This window comes from Lepisosteus oculatus, chromosome 19 (assembly GCF_040954835.1).
Source record: "Lepisosteus oculatus isolate fLepOcu1 chromosome 19, fLepOcu1.hap2, whole genome shotgun sequence".
Classification (NCBI taxonomy): Eukaryota; Metazoa; Chordata; class Actinopteri; order Semionotiformes; family Lepisosteidae; genus Lepisosteus; species Lepisosteus oculatus.
Genome location: NC_090714.1, coordinates 7,444,265 through 7,470,698, shown reverse-complemented (window position 1 = coordinate 7,470,698; position 26,434 = coordinate 7,444,265). Strand labels below are relative to the sequence as shown.

The 26,434-nt window shown below is 41.8% G+C and overlaps 1 protein-coding gene across 1 annotated transcript; it reads left to right on the top strand.

Moving 5' to 3' along the window:
• The first annotated feature begins 5,127 nt into the window (after positions 1-5,127).
• Positions 5,128-14,914, top strand: ube2ia (ubiquitin-conjugating enzyme E2Ia). Its single transcript, XM_006637066.3, has 7 exons — positions 5,128-5,267; positions 9,785-9,863; positions 11,010-11,093; positions 11,407-11,479; positions 12,098-12,207; positions 12,646-12,725; positions 14,071-14,914. Exons 2-7 carry the CDS (start codon positions 9,798-9,800, stop codon positions 14,132-14,134), a joined length of 477 nt encoding a protein of 158 aa, XP_006637129.1. The 5' UTR covers positions 5,128-5,267; positions 9,785-9,797; the 3' UTR covers positions 14,135-14,914.
• The last annotated feature ends 11,520 nt before the right edge of the window (positions 14,915-26,434 follow it).

Here is a 26,434-nt window from a genome sequence, read left to right as displayed (position 1 = left end):
TTTGTGATGAAACATCAGTCTCTAAGATAATGGCATCTTGATCTGCAAGTGCTGTTGCAAAGACAGGAGCCGACACAGACTCCTTCAGGGAAGGGGGGGGCTGCTTGACTTTCAAGCATCGGCACAGTTAAGGGAAACAAGGCCAACCCAACCCAAGGGCAGGGGTTCCCAGTCCTGCTGCTGGGAACCCAAACGCCTGCTGTTTTCACTGGAGCTGAGCTCGGCAGCTGCTTGCTCAGAACATTGACAAGGTTTTTTCTCTATGCAAAGGTTGCAGTTACTTAACAATTAAGTTACTTACACAATAGTTAAAAGGCAACTTCTGACATGTTTAAGAAGTGTAAACAATTAAAGAGCTTAAATTAAACCTATTATTAGGTCTATATAAGGTTCTATTACTTAATTGCTCAGGTAGAACAAATACCAGCAGGTGTGGGGGTTCCCAGAAGCAGAAGTGAGAAACCCTGCCCTTCAGAACTGACATAAATTGATTTGCCCTCCTGCATCAATTTCACAGAATATTGGGGCAATTGGCTGACAGGTGTGTCTTGGTGGCCAGGGGTTTCTTTTTTGGGCAATTAGGCTCATAACATTCTGCAAGAAGCTAAAAGAAAGGAGCAACACAATCAGAACTATAACGGGACCTAGGCAGACCAAATCAACATTTCCGAACATATTTTTAAAAAAGGCAAACGAAGATATAATTACCAATCAGCTCGTTATAGATTAGCCAAGAAAACCATCTGCAGTCTTAAAATAACTAGATTTTAAGTGCTAGGACATAACCAAGGCCTGCTTTTCATGAAGCAGATTGAACATCACGTTTATCTAAGAGAGAGGGAGAAAACTGTGCTGCTCTTACCTGAATATATACTTACATAAAATCTGCAAAAGCCAGAAAATTAAAAGTTTAAAACCCAATTGCTGGAACTGAGCTAATTTACCATGTCAACGTAATTATAAGGAGGTACAGGAGGTTTCCACACCATTCCAAGGGCAAATGCTGACAAGATTCGAACACAATCACGTGAGGGTGAAACTTAGAAAGTCATTCATACCCTTACATGAGTTGGTAACAAAAACTTAAAAAGCCTTAGCAAAATTGAGTCAAAAACAGATACTTTCAAAACCATTAGATCATTAAACAAAATACTAGCCTACAAAATACAGAAGAAATATTCTAAAACTTCCTGATATTGGGACAGTGTAGACAAACGTGATTTCTCATAACATGATAGGTTTTAGTTATTCATGTTTGAATTCTTATAAATGTGTGAATTAAAAATGTGATAGTCGTAAATGTGTGAATTGAACCTTATGGAAACCAACGCCAACATCCTTTTAGGGGGGATTCTGACTGCAGGCCTTTGGGTGTAATTCCACACCACTGTCTCAGTCTCTGCCTGTTGTTCCTCTTATAAAGAGCTGGATTGCAGCCCTGCTGCCAGAGAGCCCCAGTCCTGCAGGGTTTATGGGTCACTAGCAAGTCAATTATGGGAAATCTTCAGATTTGACCATGGTAGCAAATGGTTTGTTCAGTAAATTTAATGGTGACCTGCAAGGCTTTCCTCAGCAAAGGCTGGTCAGTAATGCAACCATGTGTCATAAGTGGGGTAAAACTAGATAGATAGATACTTTATTGATCCTGTGAGGGAAATTGCAGGAAAATTGCAATTGCAAACTAGCCTGTCTTAGAACAGTATCGGAGACTTTATTTTAAAGATACATTCCGGTTAAAAATATTATACTTCTTGGAGTTTCAAATTATTAGATCCACATATCTAAATTAGTCCAGCTTATTGACGTTTGTCTTAGTTTGTTCTGACTCTCTGAATACCGATCATGTAGCCCAACTGGTGATTAGAAAGCCTCTTGGGTGAATGTAAATGACATCTTATCAACCAGAGGCAAACAGAGAACTTCTGGATAGTAAAACGACATTTAAAATACACTTCATGTACTTATGGACTGAATATTGTACATGACCATAGAGGCATTTAATAAAGTGTTTTCCTGGGCCCATGGTGGCACAGTGGTCCCCGTTGCTGCCTCACAGGGCTGGTGCCCTGGGTTTGATGCCCAGGCTGCTATCTGCATGGAGTTTGTGTATTCCCCCTACGGGTTTTCTCAGGAGCACAGTCCAAAGACATGCTTGTAGGGTAATTAGCTCCTGGGAAAACTGGCCCTATTGGGAGTGTGTGCATGTCTGTGTGTCTGCCCTGCGATGGACTGGAATCCAGTCCAGGGTGTATACATTACCAGAACAGGCTCTGGCTCCCCCATGACCCTGTGTTGGATAAAGCGGTTAGAAAATATATTATCAGATTTGAGCTGCAACATCACTTCAGACAAGACGTCATGCTCAATTTACAAAGAAGAGAGTAATTTCCAGACTTAACCTGTCTGAAGGCGTTCTAAAATAACTAAGCCAAGTGTCAACACCTCAGACAAGGAGGAGCTTTGTCATTGAAGTTACATAACTGTTGAAACATAGACGTGGGGAAAAGAAAAGAATCAAACTGGATCAAACTGGGTTTTACCTGGGCTCCAGGTGATTGCAAATCTGTGCTACAGCTAATAGTTGCCTATTAAAGTTACCTAGGTGGGTAGCTGCGTTGGCATGCATAAGCTGCAAAGGAACAAGAAGTAGGTTTATTCCATGCTGAAAAGAGAAGAAAGAAAACAACGTTTCGGCCGTGGAGCCGTCACCTGAAGAAGGCTCCACAGCCGAAACGTTGTGTTTTCTTTCTTCTCTTTTCAGCATGGAATAAACCTACTTCTTGTTCCTATTAAAGTTATCTGCAGCACAAATTAATTGGGCTAATTAAGCAATTAATTCCAGGTAACAAAATGGACCACCCCCTGCAGAGACATTAGCAGATTGTCTTGGCTGATCAACAGTTCAGACGAGCCAGAAGTGATTAACTCCCAGGAATATTACTCACCCGACGTGAGGTTATCATGAGGGAACACTGTCGGAAATACAACTTTGTCCCCAGACCACAGCTGCGGGGGGTATGAGGAGGGTGCCCAAATGCTGAGAGACTGGATCTTATTAAACCATGCGGACACAGAAGAGATTGTACTGCCAACACTCACTAATTACATGGCCTTTTTCCTTTTATAGTCAAGTACACACACAGCAAAGCTCCACAGTAAGAAGTAAGAAAATAGTATAAAAGGTCAGTGCAGTAAACAAACAGGGTTCAGAAACAACTCTACTGAATCCAGCATTTGAGACCGTTTTACTGCTGCTGCCCTCTTGGTGCCACTCTTTCTCCTACTGCTCTGTACAACAATAAAGATGTCAAACCAAAGAAGATTGGAGCTGCTCTTTTTTTCGTTCCTGACAATAGAAAACAGAGGCAGTCATCTTGTGACATCTCCCAAGAGACTGTATTTGTGTAGTAAGCGTGTTTTCTGTGAAACCGTAGTGGATGAAAGACAGAAACTGATGAGGACTTTATGTAAATCAGTTAGTAAATATGAACTGGTTCAACTACACCCTTGAAAAAATAAAAATGCAAAGCACAGTCCCCAGACAGACCTCTGGGCCTTAGAGCCTAAGGGATCATCTCAAAATAACTTCAGAGCTGCAACATTTGGTCTTGCGTTTTAGCTACTACATCATGCAACTATAAAATAAAGATTAATAAATGAAACAAGTTGCAAACATTATGCTGCTAACCAGCAACCATTTAGAATACATAATTAGCTAAACATATCTGACTTCATGGCTTTCACATAAATATCTCTGTCTTTCACATAAAAAAACGTTTTTAGATGGTGAAAGGGAAGTGGTTAATGTATTAAATAATTATTTCACTACAGCATGTTATGTGTTAAATGCTATTAACATAGAAGAGGCATATATGTTACAGGTACTATATTCAGTAGCATAATTACAAAAGTAGTAATACTATGAACCTACTATCCTAAACTGAGTGATGTTATTTGCAGGCAGTTCCTCAGGACAGAGGTCGTACCCATAAACTGGAAAGTTGCTACTGTAGTATCCATCCATAGAAAGGGTGAACCCGTTAAAAAAAACTGTACTATGTAATTAAACACCAATTAGCCTGCCTTGTATTGCATGTACAGTAAGATAATGGAAATGGCAATTTGATTAACAAAATGGCAACAGGAAAAGGAATGGAAACATTCAGTTAAGCTAAGGATATTCAGTCCTTACATTCAATTACGTTAGTCTTGGCTGGGCCATTGAGAGCAGAGGTGGTGCACGAACTTTCAGACAGCTGCACACCACTGCCTTGAGGAAATCTTACGTCTTGGTTTTAAACTACTATGGGTAGACACTGTTTTTTATGCTATCTGTATAACTATATCATAGATAATGTTACCTGAATGAGAAGGTGAATGTGTGAATTAGACCAGGGATTTCAGTCCTCGCCCTGGAATATTTCTTAAAGGGCCAGCACCTGGAAAAACTGTTTTTCAGGGAGAAACTGTTTAAACTGGTTCATTTAAGCTAACAAAGAGTAGGTTTTGGTTGTTCAGAGATTAGATGGAATGAAAACCTGCAGACACACAGACCTTTCAGGACAAGAGCTAGACACCACAGAATTAGACAAGATGAGTAATGTAATGTAAGTGGTTTGTACTAGAAAAATATACAAGTAAAAGAGCTACATAGCAGACAAATGTACAAGCACAAAGCTGTTCAGACACCCCAACACAATTTGCCTAAAAGGTAAGATAGAAACGGAATCCTCTTTTTTCCGGGCTCAATTATTTCACTTTTTATTGATAGTCCCTTGAAAAGAGAACGCGGCTCCTTTAAATATATAGGTATCTAAAGAGGTGCCTGCAAGGACAATATTTTTGCGCATAAAATATTTTAAAAATGTGGAATATACGGCTCTTTTACAATTAAATAAGATTATGTTAGCATTTTCTCGCATTTCCTGAACCGTTCTAATACAGAGTGTGACGTTTGTCTTTAGTAAGTCCGGCTTCTTGACTTATTTGAATAGATTCAGTAAGAATACAAATGACAAATTTATAATTGGTGAGTCTTGACGCCAAAGCGCGTCAATTAAGACCAGCTCCGAGATACGAAAATCAGGAATCTTCGTTGATTGTTTTCAGGCGGGCGGCGGGTTAACAAGAGGTCCTATTTAGCCTGGGTGAAATTCGGAGCTTTTTTTCAGGAGGGAAACTTCGTTGGTTTTGTCCCGAGTTAAGATACGATTCTTCAGAAAATCCAAACGTTTCAGAAAACCGTAGGCATTTGTATAATTATTAAGGTAAGAAGTTTGATGGGAGCGCATCGGTTAGTATTTAAAGACGATCCCCGAAGCGCTGTAGCCCGAGTGTGTTTTTGTGTTGGTGTGTGAATGGACGCCTGGGCTAGGGAACAGCCTAGTCCTTTGTCCTGCGCGGGTTATGGGGGAATCAAACTAGTAGCCATCCGCGTTTTCCTCTCTTATTCATTAAACGCCCATGAAGGTGCTTTAAAAACCCAGCCGTGGGGGTTAAACGTACTGATTGATCACAGCAACGGACCAGCGCGATTTCACATAACTGTAGTGTGCGTCTCTCCCGCTCCACGGCTCCGTCTGGAGGGGGAGACCGAGACAGACGCGATGCACCGGTGCCGTGTCTGCAGTGGTATCGCACCCCGGGGCCGTCAAAACCGGGGACCGGGTGGGAGATTTGCATCAGGGACACACAGAGCGAAGCATTTAATACAGGATTGACCAGGGAGCTTGGACTATAACGGGGGTTCTGCCTTTTGAATCGATGCAAGCGTGGCGATCCTCTTTCTCCAGTAAGACGGTTTATCATTTGAAGAGTGGATCGGAACCAAGGCGTGAATTACCCCCCCCTGTCCAGTTCGACTTGTGTAGTGCTCGTCTCTTTGCACCCCTATCCCCGCAAGCCGTCTGATGGCGCTAGGTGAACCCGGAGTTTTATGGGATGTGACGAGTTCAAAGCATTTTGGTCCTCCTCACTTCTTCTCTGCCTACATCTTTTTTTTTTTTTTCCCCGAGTTGTAAGGGTAGCTGTCCGTTTCGGGCTCATCTAAACCCCACATTCAGATTCCGGAACCTTCGAGCTCAGAAAGTTTTGCGTTGAAGACCTGACTCCTCCTGCACTTTAAGTTAAGTTGGCAGCGAACGCTTTAAATCGGTGTCGCTTAAGTGTTGTTGAACAAGATTGAAGGAAAGTTGTCCGTTTCACTTTCTCATTCCCGTCTCCCTTGTCATCTCTCCAACTTCCGCTCTACACGTTGTTAACATGGGTAAAACAGCGCTCGGCTATCTTGACACTTGACTCAACCTGTAGTCTCCGTTACTCTGTGGGGCGGCGTGATTCTTCGCACTGCTGCCTCACAGCTCCGGGGTCCCTGAGGATATGATGGTGGAATTTTGGTGCTGGCTTTTGCTTCATCCTTCAGAAACATGCTGTTCAGACGTGATCAGCGGCTCTCAAATAGCCCATCCTGTCCCGAACTGCTGGGCGAGGTTCTCCGGCTCTGACCAGTGTCGATGGGGACTCCTCTATAAGCGACAGGCCTCTGTGGTCAGACAGATGTCCAGCCCTGAATCGTGGGCCCGAGAAGCCCCTGCAGGCTGCATCTTGGGACTTCTGCGTCTGTGGTCTGTTTGAGGCTGTAAATAAAATACTTTTCCTCATACCTTTCTATCTTGCTTAAAGAGGAAGAGTAAATGCTCTTCTTTCCTGTGCCGTCACCTGAAGAAGGCCCCACAGCCGAAACGTTTTTTTCTTTTTTTTTCAGCATGGAATAAACCTATTACTTGTTCCTCTTGCAGCCTGCGCATGCTGACGCAGCTCCCCACCTGAACTACTTTCCTGTGCTGTTCTGTATCTTTGGGCTTGTGGGAAGTTCTTTAGCGGCCCCAGTCAGCAACAGTCTCTCGACTGGAGCCCAGACCCCTCACAGTCACAATCGGGAGGATGTGGAGAGACGACTTTGAAAACGGCTCGGTGTTTGTTTTCTGCTCCCACAATTTTTCTTCTCCGTGTTGAATATTAAAGGCAATACAAGGTGCCCCAGCACAGGCAACATACCATCTTTGTTTACATCTGTTTTGGAGGTTTTCTGCAATGGGAACTAGAGTTCCTTTCCGTCATCAATGCTGTGATCCACACAGGATCTCTTTCATCCAAAATGTGTTTAGCAGAATGGTGGTGCCCAATGAGGGTCTTCAGAGTGCGTCCAAGTTCTGTTTGCCGACATCAGGGCACATAGCCGATGCCTTTGTGAGGTTGTCCTTTTACTTTTGGCCTGCCGAGTCACGTGGCTCTAATGAAGCGAGGGGGTCGAAGCAGGTTTAGATCTTCATGTGTAATGTTTTGGCAATTATTGTGCAACAAGGAACGTAAATGCTAGGCTTTAAAAGCTTTTAGTTCCTGTAGACTGCCTAAGCTATACAAGGCAAAAATTCACTGGAGTTGCGATAGTGTACACGGGTGCAGGTGGGCCTCCAGTTCTTAGTCTTCGCTTGTGACTTGGCGCTATGTACGAAATCGTATCAACGTACCTTTGACCGTCACCATCTTCACCCTTGGCGTGCTTTTTGTAGTAGCAGACTGAGGACTATGCACCATTATGAGCCTTTCTCTTAAATTGGACACTTCCGAAAGCGTCTGGCTTGCAGAGAAGACAGCCGTTGCACGAACATCAGATTTGGGGGGTGATGGGGGTTGCTTTTTCTGACCCAAGACTTATAAATCCTCTTTGCTTTTAAAGGGGGGAGGGAAAAATCTCTGGATTGCACTGGGGCACTTGCCACAAAGTGATACCACTCTGATAGATCCGAGTTTCTCTTCTTATCCTGTAATGGTTCCAGATCTGGGGGGGTGATCTTGGCCAAACTTTAGTGTTTGCTGACTGCCTTCCACACTTTCCATGCTCTGCCTCTTTCATTAGACTGGGTTAACCAGTTAACTTAGTCTTGGTAGTCTAGTTGCCAGCACTTCACCACCTGTAGCCTGTAGTACTATATTGTTGCTGTAACTAGGTAACAGTTCCTTACTCTTTTATACATTTTACACTCCACTCAAAGTGCTATACAGGTAAAGGGCATCCCCTCCACTACGACCTGGATGATGCGACAGCAGCTAAAGTACACCATTATGCTCACCACACACCAGCTTTCAGTGGGAGGAGTGTGGAGGAATGAAACCAATTCAGTGATAGGGAGCTGATAAACTCCAGCCAGCTGCTTGCAATATGCTGCCTGTGCACTGCTGCTGTAGGATCATGATTGGAAATAGTTTTTTTTTTGGCAGGTGTGGAAGACTCCCAGTGTGTAATAGCTTACATTACAAATTTAAGTAGCAGTGCAATTTGTGCATATTCCAGGTGACATTTCTTCTTAGGACTTTCATCTGCAATTCTGATCTCCTGTTGGGATGTTTTGATGCCCAGTCTAGCAAGATATAAGATTTGAATGGCTAGTGTCTTCAATTTAATCAGTTGTTGATGACTTTTAAGGAGAACCCGATGCCATATGTTGTAGTATACAGTGACTGTTCTTTCCACTCTCAATGTGGGTAGTTCAACAAGGACTCTATTCTACAGGACTTCTGTTGAATCTGCCCTAGTTCACTGCGGTAGCCTGATTTGGCAAACATATCTCGCTGAATAAAAACCGCGTGGATAGTGAAGGCAGCCAGTAAAATTATTGATGGATGACTACAGTTAACAAGTGTGGGACACCAGTATAATCCCTTACTGTCGTGACCACCCCTGGCACAATGAATCTGAGCTCCCTCTATCTGGGTGTCAGTTTAGACTAATGGATCTGAACTGTTAGTTTGCTTCATTTGGACAGTGGATTGGGGGGGAAAAAAATTATCTTCAATGTTTATTTGTTAATGGCGAATATAACATGTTAAAAGCTGTGCTTGTCAGTAGCCACAGCATCTGGTGTCTACTGAGGGCAACTGCTGCAGCCTGACTATAAATGCTAGCTTCTGTATTTTAACATTTAAAGACCTTAAGCATCTGTAGAATATCACCATGGCATTTTAGAAAAGCTCGTTTGTAATCAAGATTGTGACCATTAAAGTTTGACAGTTGATGTGTGAGGGGGTGGAACCTTCCTAGAGCCCTAGTAAATTTAGGGGTGCTGAAGTGATGACTTTATACAGCAGTTAATTCCAGACCTGTACGAAGTCCAATACTGGTTTCTTCAAGATCTGGCTTGGTTAACCAGTAAAACCATTAGTATTTATCAGCTGAATTTGTATGATTTTTAAATCTTAATTGTTGTCCGGAAAGGGTCCTGCACTGAGATTTGGGTAGTGGTGGGTTGACTTTGAGTCTTTACCTCCCTGGTAGGCTGTTTGCAGGCCACCCTCCCCAAGAGCCAGAACTGGAGTTGATGCCTGTTTGGGTTGCTGTGAATTTCAACCTATCCTCACATCCTGTGAGGTGCTGCTGTGTGTGCCACTTATTATACAAAATGCAGTTTGTTGCATTTTAAGCTTCAGCCTTTTTACAGCTTTTCCAAAAATGAAGCTGGCTTTACAAGGTGTATATATAAAAAACAAATACTGGGCCTTGCTCTAAACTAGAGATTAACTGAAGGAGAATAAACTTGTTTACTACCATGTTCAGCATTTCTCTACCTACACCTGGAGAAGCAGTGTTGTCACTAGATGGCACTGCCTAACTGATTGGTCCTGTAAAATGAGAAACTGCCTCTTTTTTTTTTTTTAATTGGGTGTTTGCTTCCAATGAGTTATTCAGGTTTTTAAAACCTTGCTATCTCAAATCTTTTGCTTTCAGGGATCCTGAAGTCATGTCTGGTATAGCCTTAAGCCGTCTGGCACAGGAGAGAAAGGCCTGGCGAAAAGACCATCCCTTTGTGAGTAGAACTCCAGTAACCTTGTCTGGAGGGTTTTTTATGGGTGATATTTATTAAAGTGCTTTATAATTTTGTAGTACTTGGGTGCTTCAAATCTGCATATTGGCCATGACAAACTTGGATGTCCTGCTCTAGCAAAGAGCACGTCCTGAAGCTTGCTTTCAAATTGTTGTAGATGAAGTAACTCTTGAGTTCTCCACCAATTACATTTCACACCTGAGGGGAGAGTATTTCAGCATAGTGCATTAGCACGAGCTTGCTGCTCAGTGTGTTTTAGACACCTCTTGCCACACAGTGTTAAAGAGCAGTGTCCCATCAACACTAAGGGTGCAATTAAGTCCTCTCCAAATTCCAGGGAAGCATATGATAATCTGGGACCAGCAGGGTAGCTTTAGGGTGGACCCTGATGCCCTGATTAGTGCAGCATGCCTTTGGATGAAAGGGAATGCAGTGTACATCTTGTGAAGTTGTGGAAGGGGGTTAAAGTCAGCTGATGAATTATGAAGCATGTTTTTAGAAGACTTAAGTTGACAGTTGTCTCAAATTTAAATTTTGAAATAGGTTATTTCTATTGTAGGCTTCAGAATTAGTATGGTTTATGTAAAATGTGTGCTCTCCAAGAGGGACTCCTGTATGGGGGAGAGTGTATATATAGTAGAAGCACATCTACCTGCAGAGCTGCCATTTGACATATTGTTAGCCCTGACAGTACATTTAGATATTAAGGGATCTTTGCAGCTCAGTTTTTTTGCAGTTTAGTATTGAGGGGGAAGATTTGTGCTCCTGTCTTGTGCACTGGATTTCACCTCCAAGGTGCAGCAAATAGTCTTCGGGGCTTATGGAGCCTGTCACAGTTCTGTAGGTAAACTAATTTTTGACATTTCTCTGCTTGCGGTAGATAATGCTGGTGCCGGTAGTCTTTATAGTGTTACTGAAGATGAGCTGGAATCTTCAGCTCGTCTTTCTTGACCTGGTAAATGCAGTACCTTAATGGTGGTGTGAGCTTTCATACCAAAACTCTATTGGATAGTTTTGCAAGATTGAATGTTGAATTTGCACAGTGTAATGTGAGACTTAATAATAAAGCGATGAGTTTTCCCTTTTTTATAAAGGGACGTGAAATGTCAAATGTCTTTTCTTTCGCAGGGCTTTGTGGCTGTGCCAACAAAGAATCCTGATGGGACGATGAATCTAATGAACTGGGAGTGCGCCATTCCTGGCAAGAAAGGGGTATGGCTTGCCTTTTGCTTCATTTAAAGTTTTTTTTTTGTGTGTGTGTGGAGGTTGGTTTGTATTTTGCTTTCAACACGCCCAAAGTAGAGTATCTGTTATGGTTTTTGTTCTTGAAACAGCCGTGCGTTTTGGGAGGATGGTCCTGAATATTCTTGCATTACTTTTTTTTTTTGGTGTGAATAACCATTTTGAGGCACATGCATAATGATTCGGGATATTCTAAGTTTTACATTTAACTGTGCATATTTTTCTCCCCCCACGGAAGATAGTATTCTAAATGTTAATCGCTATATTTGACATTCTCTCTCAGACCCCATGGGAAGGAGGCTTGTTTAAGCTTCGGATGCTTTTCAAGGATGATTATCCGTCTTCTCCTCCAAAGTGTAAGAACTCTTTTTTTATTCTGTATATTGTCCTCTGTCTGCAATATCAGTTCCCACTGATTTGCATGCTGTACTGTTCAGCAGTCACTCCCTTCATTGATATGATGGGAATTGAATTTTAATTTGAGTCGGGTCTCATTATCTTTTACTCTGGAGTATTAAAACATTTAAGTCTGGGGAAACTGGCTCTCACTGAAGAGCAGCGCTGGAACATCTGTGCTCGTTTTCTCAGTCTTTTTTCCAAGAGACTGATTTTAAATTGGAGCAAGGAACCAAATGGTTTTGCGAGCGAGACTACCTTAAATCCAGCCTCCCCTGTAGAGAGTGGAGTTGTGCACTTTAATGCTTCGTTTAAAAATAATGAGAAGCAGATGACTGCAAAAAGGTAGAATTGTTTTGGACAGTCCCTGAATTCCTTTTAGTTTCTGCTACAGTACTTGTGTATGAAACAGTCGGTTTACACCAACATTTCCAGCAAGAGTGATTTCTGTATGTAATTCAAGCCAGTTCTGCCTTTTGCCCAGTGTGAAGACTGCAGGAAATGATAGAATACTGGCCTATTTCAACTGGGGCTTTAGTCCAGTGGGTAATGAACACTCTCAAATCTTCATTTCCTAGGTAAATTTGAGCCTCCACTATTCCATCCAAACGTGTATCCTTCTGGCACAGTTTGTCTATCTATTTTAGAGGAAGACAAGGACTGGAGGCCAGCAATCACTATTAAGCAGGTAGGTTTATGATGAAGGGAGAAGGTGGGGAATAGCTCATATTGGCAATCGGAACTGCAGAAGTTGAAGGCCGGTTTCCATTGGTAAGATCCCTGTGGGGTTTTAGAAAGCTCCAGGCGAGTCAAGTTGCTCCCTGTGTTTTTGAAGTTCTGGTTTAATCTTGTTAATCCAGGCCCATGTCTGCAGTAGCCTTTAAGGAATGCTCAATGTCAACAGATGGTCTCTTGCAGGCCATCAATCTTGAATTCAGTCCAACCTTCTCAAACTGTTGCAACAAAAACCATGTCTATTGCCAACTTTTTTTATTAGTGAGAAAAGTCCTCTAATTTTCTTTTGCAAATGCCATTTAATAGAGTGAGTGTAGTTTGGGGGTTCTGGGTAACTGAAAACTACCTATTGGCGGCCAGTTTTTTTAATACCAGTTTTTTCAATTCCTAGATCTTGTTAGGAATTCAGGAACTTCTGAATGAGCCAAATATCCAGGATCCTGCCCAAGCAGAGGCGTATACAATTTACTGGTGAGTTGCTTTTATCTGTCCAGTGAATGTTTACAGAGCCAAGTGTTCTAAATTGATATTTAGACGCTCTTCAATACTGATGTTGTGAGACTCATTAAGTGCCATACCGAGATGCCAGTCTATTGTTTAACATTCATACAAGTAAGTCATGTTTGTGGTGTTCCTGGTCGGTTATCTCTGGAAATTCAAAGAGACCAGCTTTTTTACCCCTGGTCTGGCTGTTTACATGTGATAAAATGCTTGACATTCGCACAAGCCTCTTTGAATGTATAAGCTGTATGCTGTTTGAGTCTGTTGGACATGTGGAGTGAAATACCGTACCTTCTAGTCTTCATTTAGTTTGAAGAGTAAGTTTAGTAGGAAAACGTAGGTGTCCCTTCAAAGCACAAAACTTGTTAGTTAAGGTGGGTAGCACATCAGCATGCGGAGGCTTCTTCCACACCTGAAGAAGCTCCACAGCCGAACCAATGTGTTTTTCTTTTTTCTCTTTTCAGCATGGAATAAACCTATTACTTGTTCCTTTGCAGAAACCACGGTTTCCAACTTTGTAATTGCACTTGGGGTTTTTACCGTTTTGTGAACCCTTAGTTTTATAATGTGTAAGCTACCAGAAAAATCTCTCGCCCGATGAGACCAATTGGTAGTGCAGGCAGGTAGTATAGGTAGAGCAGAAATGCAGGCGTAATGGCCTGAGTGCCAGCTCAGAGGCAAAGGGCTGTAGAGTTCTGCTGCTGGGAGCTGCCCTTTGCCATCCCACATCTCTGCAAGAAGGGCTTCGCAAGAGTGAATAATGTAAAATTATTTTTTTTAAACCCTGCTTGAGCTATTTAGCTCTGAGAGGTGTATTTGTACTTAATAGCATCTCTACTTATACCAGGGGTTTCTATTCCTTTTGCTGAAGCACTGTCCATGGGTTTTTTGTGCTTTTAATGACCTGACTCATTTATTGGATTGCTGTTTAGACTGGTCCTAGCTTTTCAGAAATTTAAGAGTTTCAGTTCTTATGTGAACAGTGGTTTCATAGAAGCTGAGGCTGCCAAGTTCCATTTTTAATTTCATATCCAATAAAGGTGATAATCATGTGAAGTTTTACAATTGCTTTTAATGTAAAGTATTTAAAAGCCGATAGAATATCTAGAATTTATTGAAAGGTGCATTGCTTCTTGTCCTAATCGTATTGCTCTGTTCATGTCATTACTGTTACTGCTCAGTAGGTGGCAGCAAAGCATCACTGCATGTGCAAGGAGACTTACTTAACTGAATCCAGATTCGTGTTGTCCTGCGATGCTGTCAACTTGGTTTTGAGTTCTTTGTGCTATTGATGGTTTTCTTCTTTCCCTTTCAGCCAAAACAGAGTAGAATATGAAAAGAGGGTTCGAGCACAAGCCAAAAAATTTTCTCCTTCATAAACGTCAAGACCTGTGAACAAAATGGAAGGATTTGGTTTGGCAATTTTTTTTTCTCTCCTTTCTTTCTTTTAAAATGTACCCCATGCATCACTTTGCAGACTCCACTCGCTACAGGACTTATTTAAAAGCTGAAATACTTTTTCAGTGCCATTTACCGTTTGCCACTCATCTTAAAGGTGATTTCTTTTTTAAACCAGTTACCTTGTGACATTCTTTGAGGGGTATACATGCTACATTGCTAAATACCAGAGTTCAGTCCGATCATCAGATTTTGGAAGACAAGACCTCTCTGGCAAAATGCTGTTGGGAGGGTGAGGGTAGCTTACTGTATTTTTTTTTTTTAGTTCTCTATAGGCGCAAGTGCAACAGCACAATCTGGGGGTACGACTGTCCCTTTTTTTCTTGTTTTTGGCTCAATTTGGCTTAATTTCTTTCACACAGGGTCTATTCCTTCAGTCTTTGTATTTTCCATGGTTTTAATGATGTAAAACTTGCTTTTATTTTAATATGTCAGTATTTCAACTGCTGTAAAATTATAACTTTTATACTTTCTATGAATACACTAGTGTCTATAGATTACTTTCCATCTGATGCAGGCCTTGTATTCAGCATGTTGTAATATATAATAGCATTTTGCTGCCTTGGCAACTTGAGTATGTTGTGCTGCAAAAAAGAAATGGCCTCATTGAATCAAAGGCAGACTAGCTTACTTCTGCATCAGACTTCGTGTTTATATGGTGTTTTGTTCGTGTCTAGAGATAATAAAACTGTTTATACAAAGCTGACTTTTTTGGTTTCTTTGGTGACTAACCACTACAAGGCTCTTGGTCCAGAATGCATTGAATACTGTTGCTTGCCACTTGTTTTGTTGGGTGCAGTTCATACTTCCAGTGGAGCTTCTTTCATCAGGTATTCCAAGAGTCTTGGTTAATAAGCAAGCATGTGGGGTGTGAAGATTGGTGATATGCCTTTTCTGATTCCTCCCCCCCCTTACACTTCTGTGTAAGTCTTTTCCTATAGTTCTGCTTCTATCTAGTCTCTCCCTCTGGTGCACAAGGCACTTGGAGCAGGGAAGTAGATAGTTCTGTCCTTGTTTGTATCTTTCAGCTTTCATATTGTGCCAACCACTGTCAGGAATAGAATTCCTGGACCATATTGGACAGTCTGGGGAATTTGCTGAAAAGACTTAAGCCTGCGAGTCCCTTAAGACCCCCTGTGTCCAGCTTGAGTGTGGAGAAGTCGTCATATCCCAGCTTGAGAGCTGTGAGCAGGTGCTCCGACATTGCCTGCCCAGCTTCTTCACCCCTCTGCTCGGGGTGAATTTCTGAATGGTGCATAAGCTGCTCACCTCCTTGAAGTCAACTGTCAGGTGTGCAGGATGAGTCATGCCGTTTTGAAACGGCTTGCTGCTCCCAGTCCTTAATAAATGCTTGACTAGGGTACCCTTGTGGAATAGGAGGCTCTTTTTTTTTCTGCCTTTTATGCTTCACTGATTTAAAAGACAGTTAGAGGTAGCTGTTCATTTTTTTTTTACACTACACCCAGCAGTCCTTTTCTACTGTGGTTAGAGCAGATGGAGTGGTTTGAGATTGCATGCTCGAACCCTATACAGCACTTTGGGACACCCGTTCTGACTAATCCAAATCTCTTCCTATTATAGTATGTACAGAACACTTTTTTTTCTCTCTTCCAGATAGTCATGTAAATGGTAGGTTTAACTGAGTTTGCAGGTTCTTCCCAGCTAACTGTACCCAACTGTAGAGAGCTTGCAAATCATTTCCCCAGGGGCATTGAGTTGTATTTTAATTTCAAAGAATTGACGTGATTCTGAATAGGGCTTCTTTTTCAAGGAGTTTAGATTTTTGAAACACTCAGATTTTCCTGGTGTTTTTGTTTATAACTGTGAAGTTTAAATATAAGCACAAAAATAGATGTAATTACCCAGTCCTAATGTTTCAGAACAAAATGGGTCTGAATTGCATTTGCTTGCTAAATTTCTGATTTCGGTGGATTTCTGCTCTACTGAAAACCCCCCATGGCCGCTGAAGTAAAACTAGTCTGCGCTTATTCTACCTCTCAGCACGGGTAGCTCAACTATTTGAAGCCTTAGTTTCCCAATCCCACTGTTTGAATACCACGTTTTAGTTAAGTGAACGGTTTGCTTAACTTTATTTTAAAAAACATTCTTGTACAGGGGGAGTGATTCCAAACCACAAATCTTAGTGCATCATTTCAGGTGTCCCAGAACTGTTTTCTAAACCTATTGGCAACAGAGGTAAATTAGGGTATTTAAGGTTTCAACAGGTAGCCATGGTGTCAAGGAGTGAGGTTTGAGACCATCTCCAAGATGCAGCTGACTATTGAAGAGCCCACCCACAATCACTGCTATGCCAGGGCAAGTAAATTTGAATATGGCCTTAGGAAATGCAGGTTCCCTTAAGACCACCTTGCTGACAGGCAGTACTTCATCCAGACTCTGATTGACACATTGTAAATGGTGAGTATAAATCCAAGACAGGTGTAGGAGTCATGATATGGGATGAGCATGAAGTAAACCTAATTTGTCCTTGTTTGCAGTATTGAATGCTCACCTCCTTCGTATTTAATCTAGGCAATGAAAAATATATGGAACAATTGGGCTGTTTTGTCACATAGCAATGAGACTGGGAATTAATAGGGTGTTTCTAATTGTCAGGCATATCCCAGAGCTTGTGTGGTTGTCTGCCTGCTTTTTCTGATTTCTGTTGTAAAATCTTTCAGTGGAACATAAAAATTATTCCTTTTTAGTCCTCTGAGTAGGCATGCTGATTGTAGAAATAATGGACTAGGTGAAAACAACTTAGCTATTATTATGGTAATCATTTTATCTGTTGGCTTATTTAAATTGAATGTTATTCATCTACAGTGGTGTGAAAAAGTGTTTGCCCCCTTCCTGATTTCTTATTTTTTTGCATGTTTGTCACACTGAATGATTCAGATCAAACAAATTGAAATATTAGACAAATAACTTTGGGGGGCAATCACTTTTTCACACAGGGCCATGTAGGTTTGGATTTTTTTTCCCTTAATAAAAACCTTGTGTTACTTGTGTTATCTTTGTCTAATATTTCAATTTGTTTGATCTGAAACATTTCAGTGTGACAAACATGCAAAAAAATAAATCAGGAAAGGGGCAAACACTTTTTCACACCACTGTATATCCAACATGGGTTGTTTTAACAAATGTGCTTGAATCTAAAGCTGTTTTTCTCATGCTAGTTTTTCAGGTTTTTTTTTATTCTTACTGAAGTTGTGCATAATTTGGATTTTAACTGCTGTTAATAAACTATGCCATGGTCCCATTTGAGTTGGGTGACAACCATGGAACTGCTGGTACACTGACCCAGGAAAGATATATTTCCTTTTGAGTTTTTTTTACTTCAGTTAAAAAATATAGGACAATACAGCCAGTCACTTTTTTCATTAATGTAACAATGCTTTAACATAATAGGTAATCTAAAGCCGAAACTAAACTGCTGCGACAGATCACATTAAACGTCCATCCAGTTTGAGAATAGTATTTACTGCTGGAGAGGGTCACTGCAACCTGAGCCTGTAGTGGGCAGACCTCCACCCTGGCCAGGAAGACAAGTCCCCACAGGGTGCACATGTAAGGCAGGTGAGACACCCCCCCCGGGAGCTCGGAGGAAACGAACACATGGCTGATATTCATATAGGTTTAAGAATGAAAGGAAGACCATGCCCTAAGATGGGATAATGCCAAGACCCAAGAAGGGTAAGGCTGTCAGAGCAGACTACCACCCCAACACCGTTCCATGTTTGCCATCTTGATAACACTTGGCAACAAGTAATGTGGTTTTCATGCCTCGCTTCCAGGGTGTGTTCTGGCAGGTATTCAGATCTTAAGATTTTCCATATGTGTATTGTCATCAACAGTTTAACCTGTCAGGTCCTTCTCTTGCTTGTTTCTACTCTGGTTGGCGTGTGTGGCAAGAATTCTGATGCGCTGGCTGTGGCTTTTCAAAGGTTACTTTTTCTTAATTTCCTGTTGCAATTACTTCCCTATGCGTGAGTGAACCCCTACATAAAATTTGCATGATAACCACTGCTGGTAAAGAATAACACTGTATGTAGGAACGTTTGCCACTGGCAAGGCCCTGTGTTTCTTTTTCACATATAACAATCTAAAGGCTGCCGGGACTGATTTGAGGTACCAAATCGCAGAATAAAGATTAGCTTCCTTTTCGTGGCTCGTAGACTGTAGTGCTCTCTACAGCTCCTTCAGTTCCAGCACAAAGACCCTGTTACATGCTCCTTAAAATACATTAAGTCAAGAGGTGCACTTAATGGAACAAGTAAATCCTGCCTCCTAAAGGTTACCATCACTTCTTCATGATTTACGATTTTCATTTAGCAGTATAGCAGTTATAAGCAAGAGGTGGTCCTGTGGTTCTATACTCTTTGGATGAGCTCTGTACAATGACATTTGACAGAAGATGGGAATTGATTGATTTAGCCCCAGCCTCTGAGGCATCGCACAGGACACTCTGCAATCACTGCACTCTTACAGTCGCCTATACCACACTACCTTTGAAAACAGCCTTTCACTTTGAAGGTTTCAGCAATGCTGAAGTGAAGGAGGGGGGAGAACTTCAGTTGGTACATAGCTTTTTTTTTTTGTGGCTTAAGACCCCTAAAAGGTATTTTTCCTGTCAATCTTCTAGGAATGATGACCTTGGTAAGCCAAACACAGGTTTTAACTGCTCAATCCAATTAATGCTCCTTTTTTTTTACAAAAAATGCTGAAGATGCATCAGTCTGTCAAATGAATCTGCTCAAGTGTGATTTGGCTCCAGGGTGAATCCACTGTGCAGTAACGCTCTGTGCCTGCTGCTTGTCTGTTCACGGCTGTAGGTTAAACATCATTAACACAACACAAATGACAGAGTTGATGATGCAAATTAAGTTATTAGAGCTCTCACCCAGCCCTGCCAACGTAGGATTGTACATCCTGTTTTCCAAAATGGTAAGTTCTGAAAAATGTGCCAGTTAACCTTTTGAGTATGCACACTGGCCTAAATTAGTTTTCTCATCACCCTGTTCAGCAACTACTATAATCATGCTGTGCATTAGCAGACACTTGTCAGATTACACATTGTCTTTTCCCCACAGGCAGTTTTTTTTTTTCCAAAACCAGGTTATGATAAGAAGGGGGGGGGTCTTGATCCTGTCACATAAAACACAGGAAATAAAAATGATGCACATATATTTATATCTATTGAACTAAATGTCAGAGGGGAGAAGCAGTGAACTTTCTATTAATATGTATTGATGTGCATGAAGAGAATAGGAATGGGCATTAAGACTCCAGATGCCTTGCTCACAAAATGGATTAATCATGTCTGTAGTGGAGATCTGTAACTGTTTCATGAGAGCCCCCCTGCTTTAGTGTTTACTCAGTGGGAGGGGAGCATGCTGGTGTTGACTAATTGCTTTACGTAAATATGAGTCGTTTCCAATGAAAGCGTAAGTAACCTTACAGATCTACAGCAGTGGGGTTGGGCAATGGAGGCCTGCAGCTTCTGGTTCTGCTAACCACATGTATTTTCCTCCTCAGTAGTGGCACGAATAGCATTTTAATGTGTTGAGGAACAGTTCCTTTTCCCCATTTACCTTTAGCACGTGTCTCAGTTCTTAATCTTTTGGTTCATAAAGAGGTTCATTTAAGCAACTGCTGTTGCATAATGAGTTGGGAGGCAAACCCATCCATGTACTTCCGTTGGGGTCACCAATTGTATAAGATGTGGTTTCAACTATGTGACTTGTAGTGTGTGGATAAGTGCCTGTGTCAGAGTTCCTGCTTTTCCCTGTTTTAAGTTTGTTAAAGCCTTCAGGTGTTGATGCTTTCAGTTAGGGTGTTCTGGAGACATTGTGGTGTCTTGACTTTGTTCCAGCTGCGATCTCCATTTCCATTTTTACTGAAACCTATGACTTCTCATCCTCAGAGCCTTTAAAAACTGGGTGTGTGCAGTCTAAGCTCCTGTTGTGTGAAGTAAAGGTGGATTTGTTTAGTGTCCCCATTTTCGATAATTGTATTGGTGTTTTCCAAAATGACCTCATGCAGCAAACGATTCTTTCAATTAAATGAGTGAAAGGGGTCACACCAACCATTGAAAGGCAACAGCGTTGAGCAGGCTGTAACTGTGCTGAAGAAATGGCCAACAACTTCCTTTAATTCTTCTTGCATAACCTGATCTGCACTTTCTGTGGTAACTGTCTGGTCTTCAGTTGTATATTTTTTCTTTGTATGGGAGAGAACGTAAGAGAACTCCTTGCTGGTTGATGGCTCGGATACGTGCCAGGGAATTGATTTTAGCTCTGGACCTAATTAGCTGCCCTTGCCCTCATAACTCATCACTGGAAAGGCAGTGCAAGTGTGTGGGCAGGAATAGCAAGGCAGGTTCATACAAAATACACAATGGGACGTGCACCGATATTCTGAAGGCGTCCTCTTCTGCCGACCAGAAGGAACTCCAGCCTCCTGTTTGCTCTGAGATAAGGGCTTTGTTTTGGTAGGCCTTACAAGCTGGAGATACTGCTGGCTAATGACCAAGTCTGGCCTGTCTGGGATTCCAGCTTCAGTTAAGTTGAACTTCAAATTTGGTTACTGTATGTTGAGCTTTCATCATGGAGCAACAAAAATAATCATGCGTATTACATGCGTATATAATCAAGTCAAGCAAAATCAATCAAGTTAATTTACTATTACATCAAATCACTGAATGTAATAAGTGTGCTAAGTTTAAATTTGATAAGACATTATTTTATCACCCTTCCAAAAGGGTAGACATTTCTTTGGTATCACTACACACATCCACAAAACAAATAATACTCAACATAAATACACAAAGACAAACTGTAGTCTAAGACATGCAACATTACATATATACATCTTGCTCCATCTGCATTACACTTCTGTTACACATAATCTCATGGCTCCATGCAGGGGAAAAAAGTACCTTTACTATACTGATTGCACAGGGAACAGGGTCTCTTGTTGACACTTTTTGCGAAAGTAGCTGTTGGGAAGGGTGGGAGGGGTCATCAGTTCAAAGCTGAGCTTTCTTTTAAACTAGAATAAAGTGCATCTCTTTAACCTGTTTTTGTGGTTAACCAATTATTTTACTTGCAATATGAACAATTGTTGAATTTACCTTGATTCTTCATAGTGGGCATACCATACCACACTGTGATACTAAAGGTACAGATCTTCTATCTTTCTCTAAAATGTTTGGACTCTCCCCAACCCCTTTCAGCTTTCTGGATATATAGTATACGCTCACTAGCCAGCCTTCTAAAAACAGTAGTTGGTATTGTCTGCAACGTTTAAATGTTCATCCCTCACTATATCTCTAAATATCTAAAACGCTGAACAACCTTCAAAGGCTGATTTAATAAGGGGGAGAGGTTTAAAGTCTGACCTTTTACTGTTACAAGTAATAATTTATCACAATACACTGAAAAAAAACATTAAATATTAAGCAGGAATTCATGAGACAGTGGAATAGCAATGTACCATTCTTTTGTGTTCCTAATGATTATAAATTATGATTATAAATCCCTTCCACGTTTTGTATTATCTTTATTTTTTTTTCTTTATCCTTTCTGGACAGCGGACCAGCAGATATGTTAATAAATGAGTCTCCTGTTCCCACCACCGTGGCTGGCTTAATTAAGTGTTATGAGGCCTGATAAGAGGCACTGGAGCAGATTCCAGCAGGTGCGAAACAGCGGCAGGAGCCCAGGTTCTGTGCAGATCGGCTGATTTGAAGTGGCTTTTTCTTTTAATTAGATGACACTTCTCGGGCTCGCAAGAGTTCAGTGGAAGGCAATAAGCCTGGAAGGGGTTAAGATAATCCATCCATCTATTGTCTAACTCCTTTATTCAATGCTGGGTAGCTGGAGAAGATCACCAATAATTAACAGGTACAGGACAGGATAGACCCTGGATGGGATGGCAGTCCATTGCAGGGCACATACGCAACAGGGCCAGTTATTCCAGAGGCCGCTTAACCTACCAGTATGTCTTTGGATGGTGGGAGGAAACACCCAACCAGGAAGAGAACATGCAGACAACACCCCAGGTCTGGAACTGAACCCACATCCCCACAGCTGTGAGGCACCAATGCTAATCACTGCACCACTGGGCTGCCCAGGGTAAAGATAATATGCTATATTATAATAGAACATTATTATGTAGTTGCAGCATTTGTAGGCTAATGAGGGCTGTGCAGGAACAGATGCAGGTGAGAGACTGAGCCCCGTGTGCCTCCACCACTGAAGGCACGTTTCTCCCTGACCAGGAGTGAGGAATCTGTAGCTGCGTCAATATCCTGTAGAACTGAACTTCACACAAAATTGAGAATTTATTGTCTGTCCTAACACTCTTCACCTTACCCCGCTGGACCCTGCCTCCCCACTTGCCAAGATGGAGATTGACAGCTATTGATTTTTGGCATTATTAAAGGTTCTCGCTATTTACAAAGGCTGTGCAATCCTTTCTCTGGCGGCTAAGAATCTTTAGCAAGCCCACAGATCCCATCGTCATCCGATCATTGTTTTTATTAATTATAAGAAAGTAAGAGAGCTTCGAAATGAGCTGCCCATCCAACTTGTTCTGTTGATAATGGCTAATTCATCCCAAGGATCTCAACTAGCTGTTTCTTCAAGGTTGGTGGGATACTGGGTTTCGCAACATGGCTGGGTAGCTGGTCGAATTAATCATGCTTCCCCATAGTTTCCAGGCCAATTTGCCTATGGCATCGAGCACACCCAAGTGTGACTGAATCCTGTGGGTCTTCAGTGACATGCCTTTACATATCATGGGAATGGTGTGTGAATCAATATTTTTCTCAGTTTTCTCATTTTTCTTCTGTGCTTACCCTTTTTCAAACATTTTTTCCCTTGGGATTAGAAACCAAATGGTGTTTGCCTTTGTTATCGCACTATGAAAGGGAAACAAAGAGTGGTACAGATGGAAGCAGCCGCGAGATCTTTGCAACCGGCTCCAGACGAAAAATAAACATAATTACCGAAGGAACTGATGTTTTCCAGCATCAAATTGTGCACACATTTAATTAGCAGAACATTAAGCTTTTCCTCTCAAGAGGGGGATCCTTTTGTTGGGAAGATGACAGTAGCTGGGGCTTTATCTGGGAGGAAAAATATTAATAGCTGTGCTCAGTAATTAATCTCCAGGGTCCATCACAATAAGACAGAGGTAGATGGAAACAAGTTGTGCCGAAATCCTCATCCTGGCTGCGCAAGTGGTCCCTTGGTGGGGCTGGTCCATAAACCCCCCCCCCCCCGCCCTGGACAGAAAAATCCGTAATTCCTTCCTTCCTCCTCCATCGGCAGGGAAAAGAGCACAGAAATGACTCCTCGTGCTCCAATGCAAAAATTACCTGAGGGGTAGCCCCACACATTGCATTTACTTTGTTTAGTATGTTTTGAGAACATTGTCCAACTTAATTTTCACATGCAGAATCAATAATTATTGTATTCTTGTTACCCTTCTGGATCGTTGATTGTTTGGCTCTTGTGTTGTATCAGGACAGGACTTGTACCCTGAAAAGCTGCACTGCTGGTGTATGGCGAGTTCATGCCCTGGGTTCATGAAGGCTAGATAAGTTTAATGGATGGCTTAAACTGATACTATTAAACAAATAAGCAAGATGAACTGAATTTTTTACCGTTCCTATGATTTTAAATAAAACAACTTCATAACCAGAAGTTTAATTCACACAGCCACTTCCTGGAGAGTATTTGACAGAGTAACTAGAATGGCAAACAGTTTTTTAACTTAAATTTACCTGGACAAGAGAGCCCATTTGTAACTTGCATACCTACAGTGTATTTCCTGAAGGGTGAAGAACGAAGAGAGTGACAGCAGACCCATCCAGAGCACATTGATTAACACAGCTCAGTCTTTCCTCCCAAGATATCCTGTGGATTCTGCCAGTACAACTGAACCCAGCCACGACGAATCGATATGTTCAATAAAGTCTGACCCAGTTGATTTCCTCTTGCTTCCCGTCCCAAAGCTAACACTTCCTGAATGTGCAACCTGTGCATTCATAGGCAGAAAAATCAATTTAAACACAAGCTTCCTGGGACATTTTATCTAATGAAAAACCATGGATGAACTTTTTGTTTGGAGTTACCTTGGCAAAGGTCATTAGCATGCCTGTACTTAAATATAAACACATAAAATCTAGGTTTTAATCAAAAGGTATTTGGTGTGGGCAGACACTGAATTTAATCACACAACATTGATGGGTAAGTAACTGACATTTCTTTTCAATCTCTATTTGTATAATTCTACTGTTTTCCTGTTTTCTGAAATACAGCAGTAGAATGTGTAAAACCTCTTTAAAGTAGATATGTTTTATTTTTACTATTTTATACTGCTATAATTAGCTTGACAGCAGCTGTGGTTGGAGTTTGCTTGATCTTGAGTGAGTTTGAGGCATTCTGAGTGACTTCATATATTTGTTCATGTCTGAGCATGTGAATGTACTCATAAGATCAGAAATCCAGTGTGCCAACCTTTGCACATTTTGACAAATAATGAGGAATTGTAGCAACCTGATTGTAGTTTAGTAAGTTATATGTTTCTAGCAAGGGACTCAGATTAACAGCCCAGTGCTTTCTCACAACCCATCTTTCTGATGGGTTACTTGTGCCTACCTGGGGCCTCTCCCATGAACCCTACAACTCTCCCACAGACTCCAGATGGTGGCGCTAATGCCAAGGTTAGATCCTTGAACAGGAAGCGCTAGTTCATACCTACCCCTGCTCCATGACACCTACCCACCTTGAGTCTTGACCCATAATTCGAGAACCCAAATTTTATTGAATGGAAAAAAAAAATGCCTGAGCACCCAATCCTCTATGATAAGGTGTGAAAATGTGTCTCTCTGTCCATTACTCACTGGTTACATTTCATTGTTGGAAGCTTAGCTCTGCACCTGCTTCCCTGTTTTTGCACACATTACTTTCACTTGACTGTATGACAATATTACCATCATTTGGAGCCATTGTTTTATTCACATCAATTTCCTCTCTAAGTTCATCTTCCCACCCTCTACCCTCCATACATTATTCTCATTCCCATGTGTCTCCCCCAAGGATTCGTACCGGCTAAGTAAAACTGTTGTCTCAGAGTAGGTGCAATTAATTTAAAAGGGGTAGGAGGGGTGGCTGGTGCGCCCCAGACATTTATACACCATAGATGCCTAGAGGAACAAGTAATAGGTTAATGCTGAAAAGAGAAGAAAGAAAACACAATGTTTCAGCTGTGGAGCCTTCTTCGGGTGTCAATGACTAGATGACTGGAGTCTAATCATGTGGGAGCTCTGAAGCTCAGCAAGGTACAACTGTGAAAATACCTGACTGGAAAACCACTAAGGAAAATCAGGATCCTGCTGGAAATTGTGCTAATTGACCAGTGGGTGTCGCTCCTCTCTTTAGACTGTAAGTCTCAAACCAGCACACCTGTGCAATAAAAGGTCTTTCAGAGAAGCAAAGTAACCAGGGGAAGCTGAGCTTCAGCAAGGCACTGTATTTGCCAATTAGCCATTGCTGCCAAGCTCTTGAGCATGCTGTAGCTCGGATATTTTTAAAAGGCTAAAAATAGAAAATAACACTAACTCTAAAATAATATATTTAAAAAAAACTGAAAAACCGAGGCTAGAAAACTATGTGATTCGTGGGGCTGGAGAGTGAGCAGCAGACGCCAGCTTGATGCTGACGTGTTCATCAGCACCAGAAGCGAAGCGCGGAGTGTGAGCTCTTTGCTCGGGGACTTAGTCACTTTTGAGGGAGAGAATTACGTCCTTGCGTGGGGTAAAAACTAATGTGAATACCAGGGCCGAATCACGACTGCCCCAGGGGTGGGGGGGGCACAGAGGCTTAATGGCTGCCTGTGACTAGCCGAAGAGGCAGGTCATCCCTCTACCGACCAAGATCATTTCCCCCTGTGGAAATGATTAGACAGCTTCACGGCCCCCTTCTGACTGTTTTGAGCACCATTCTTTGGGGCGAATTCCAGTAAAGTTCCATCCACATGGTTGAAACAATCAAGCAGAAGTTGGGAAGCTGCAGAGTATTCTCTAAAACCTACCCCACTGAAGGCCTCCTTGTTAAAGAAGGCATAACAGGGCCAGGAGGGTTGTAAACATCTCGGGTCACAGAGTCCTGAGCTTGAGTCCAGCACCAATTGGAGGAGAGGGCGTGTCC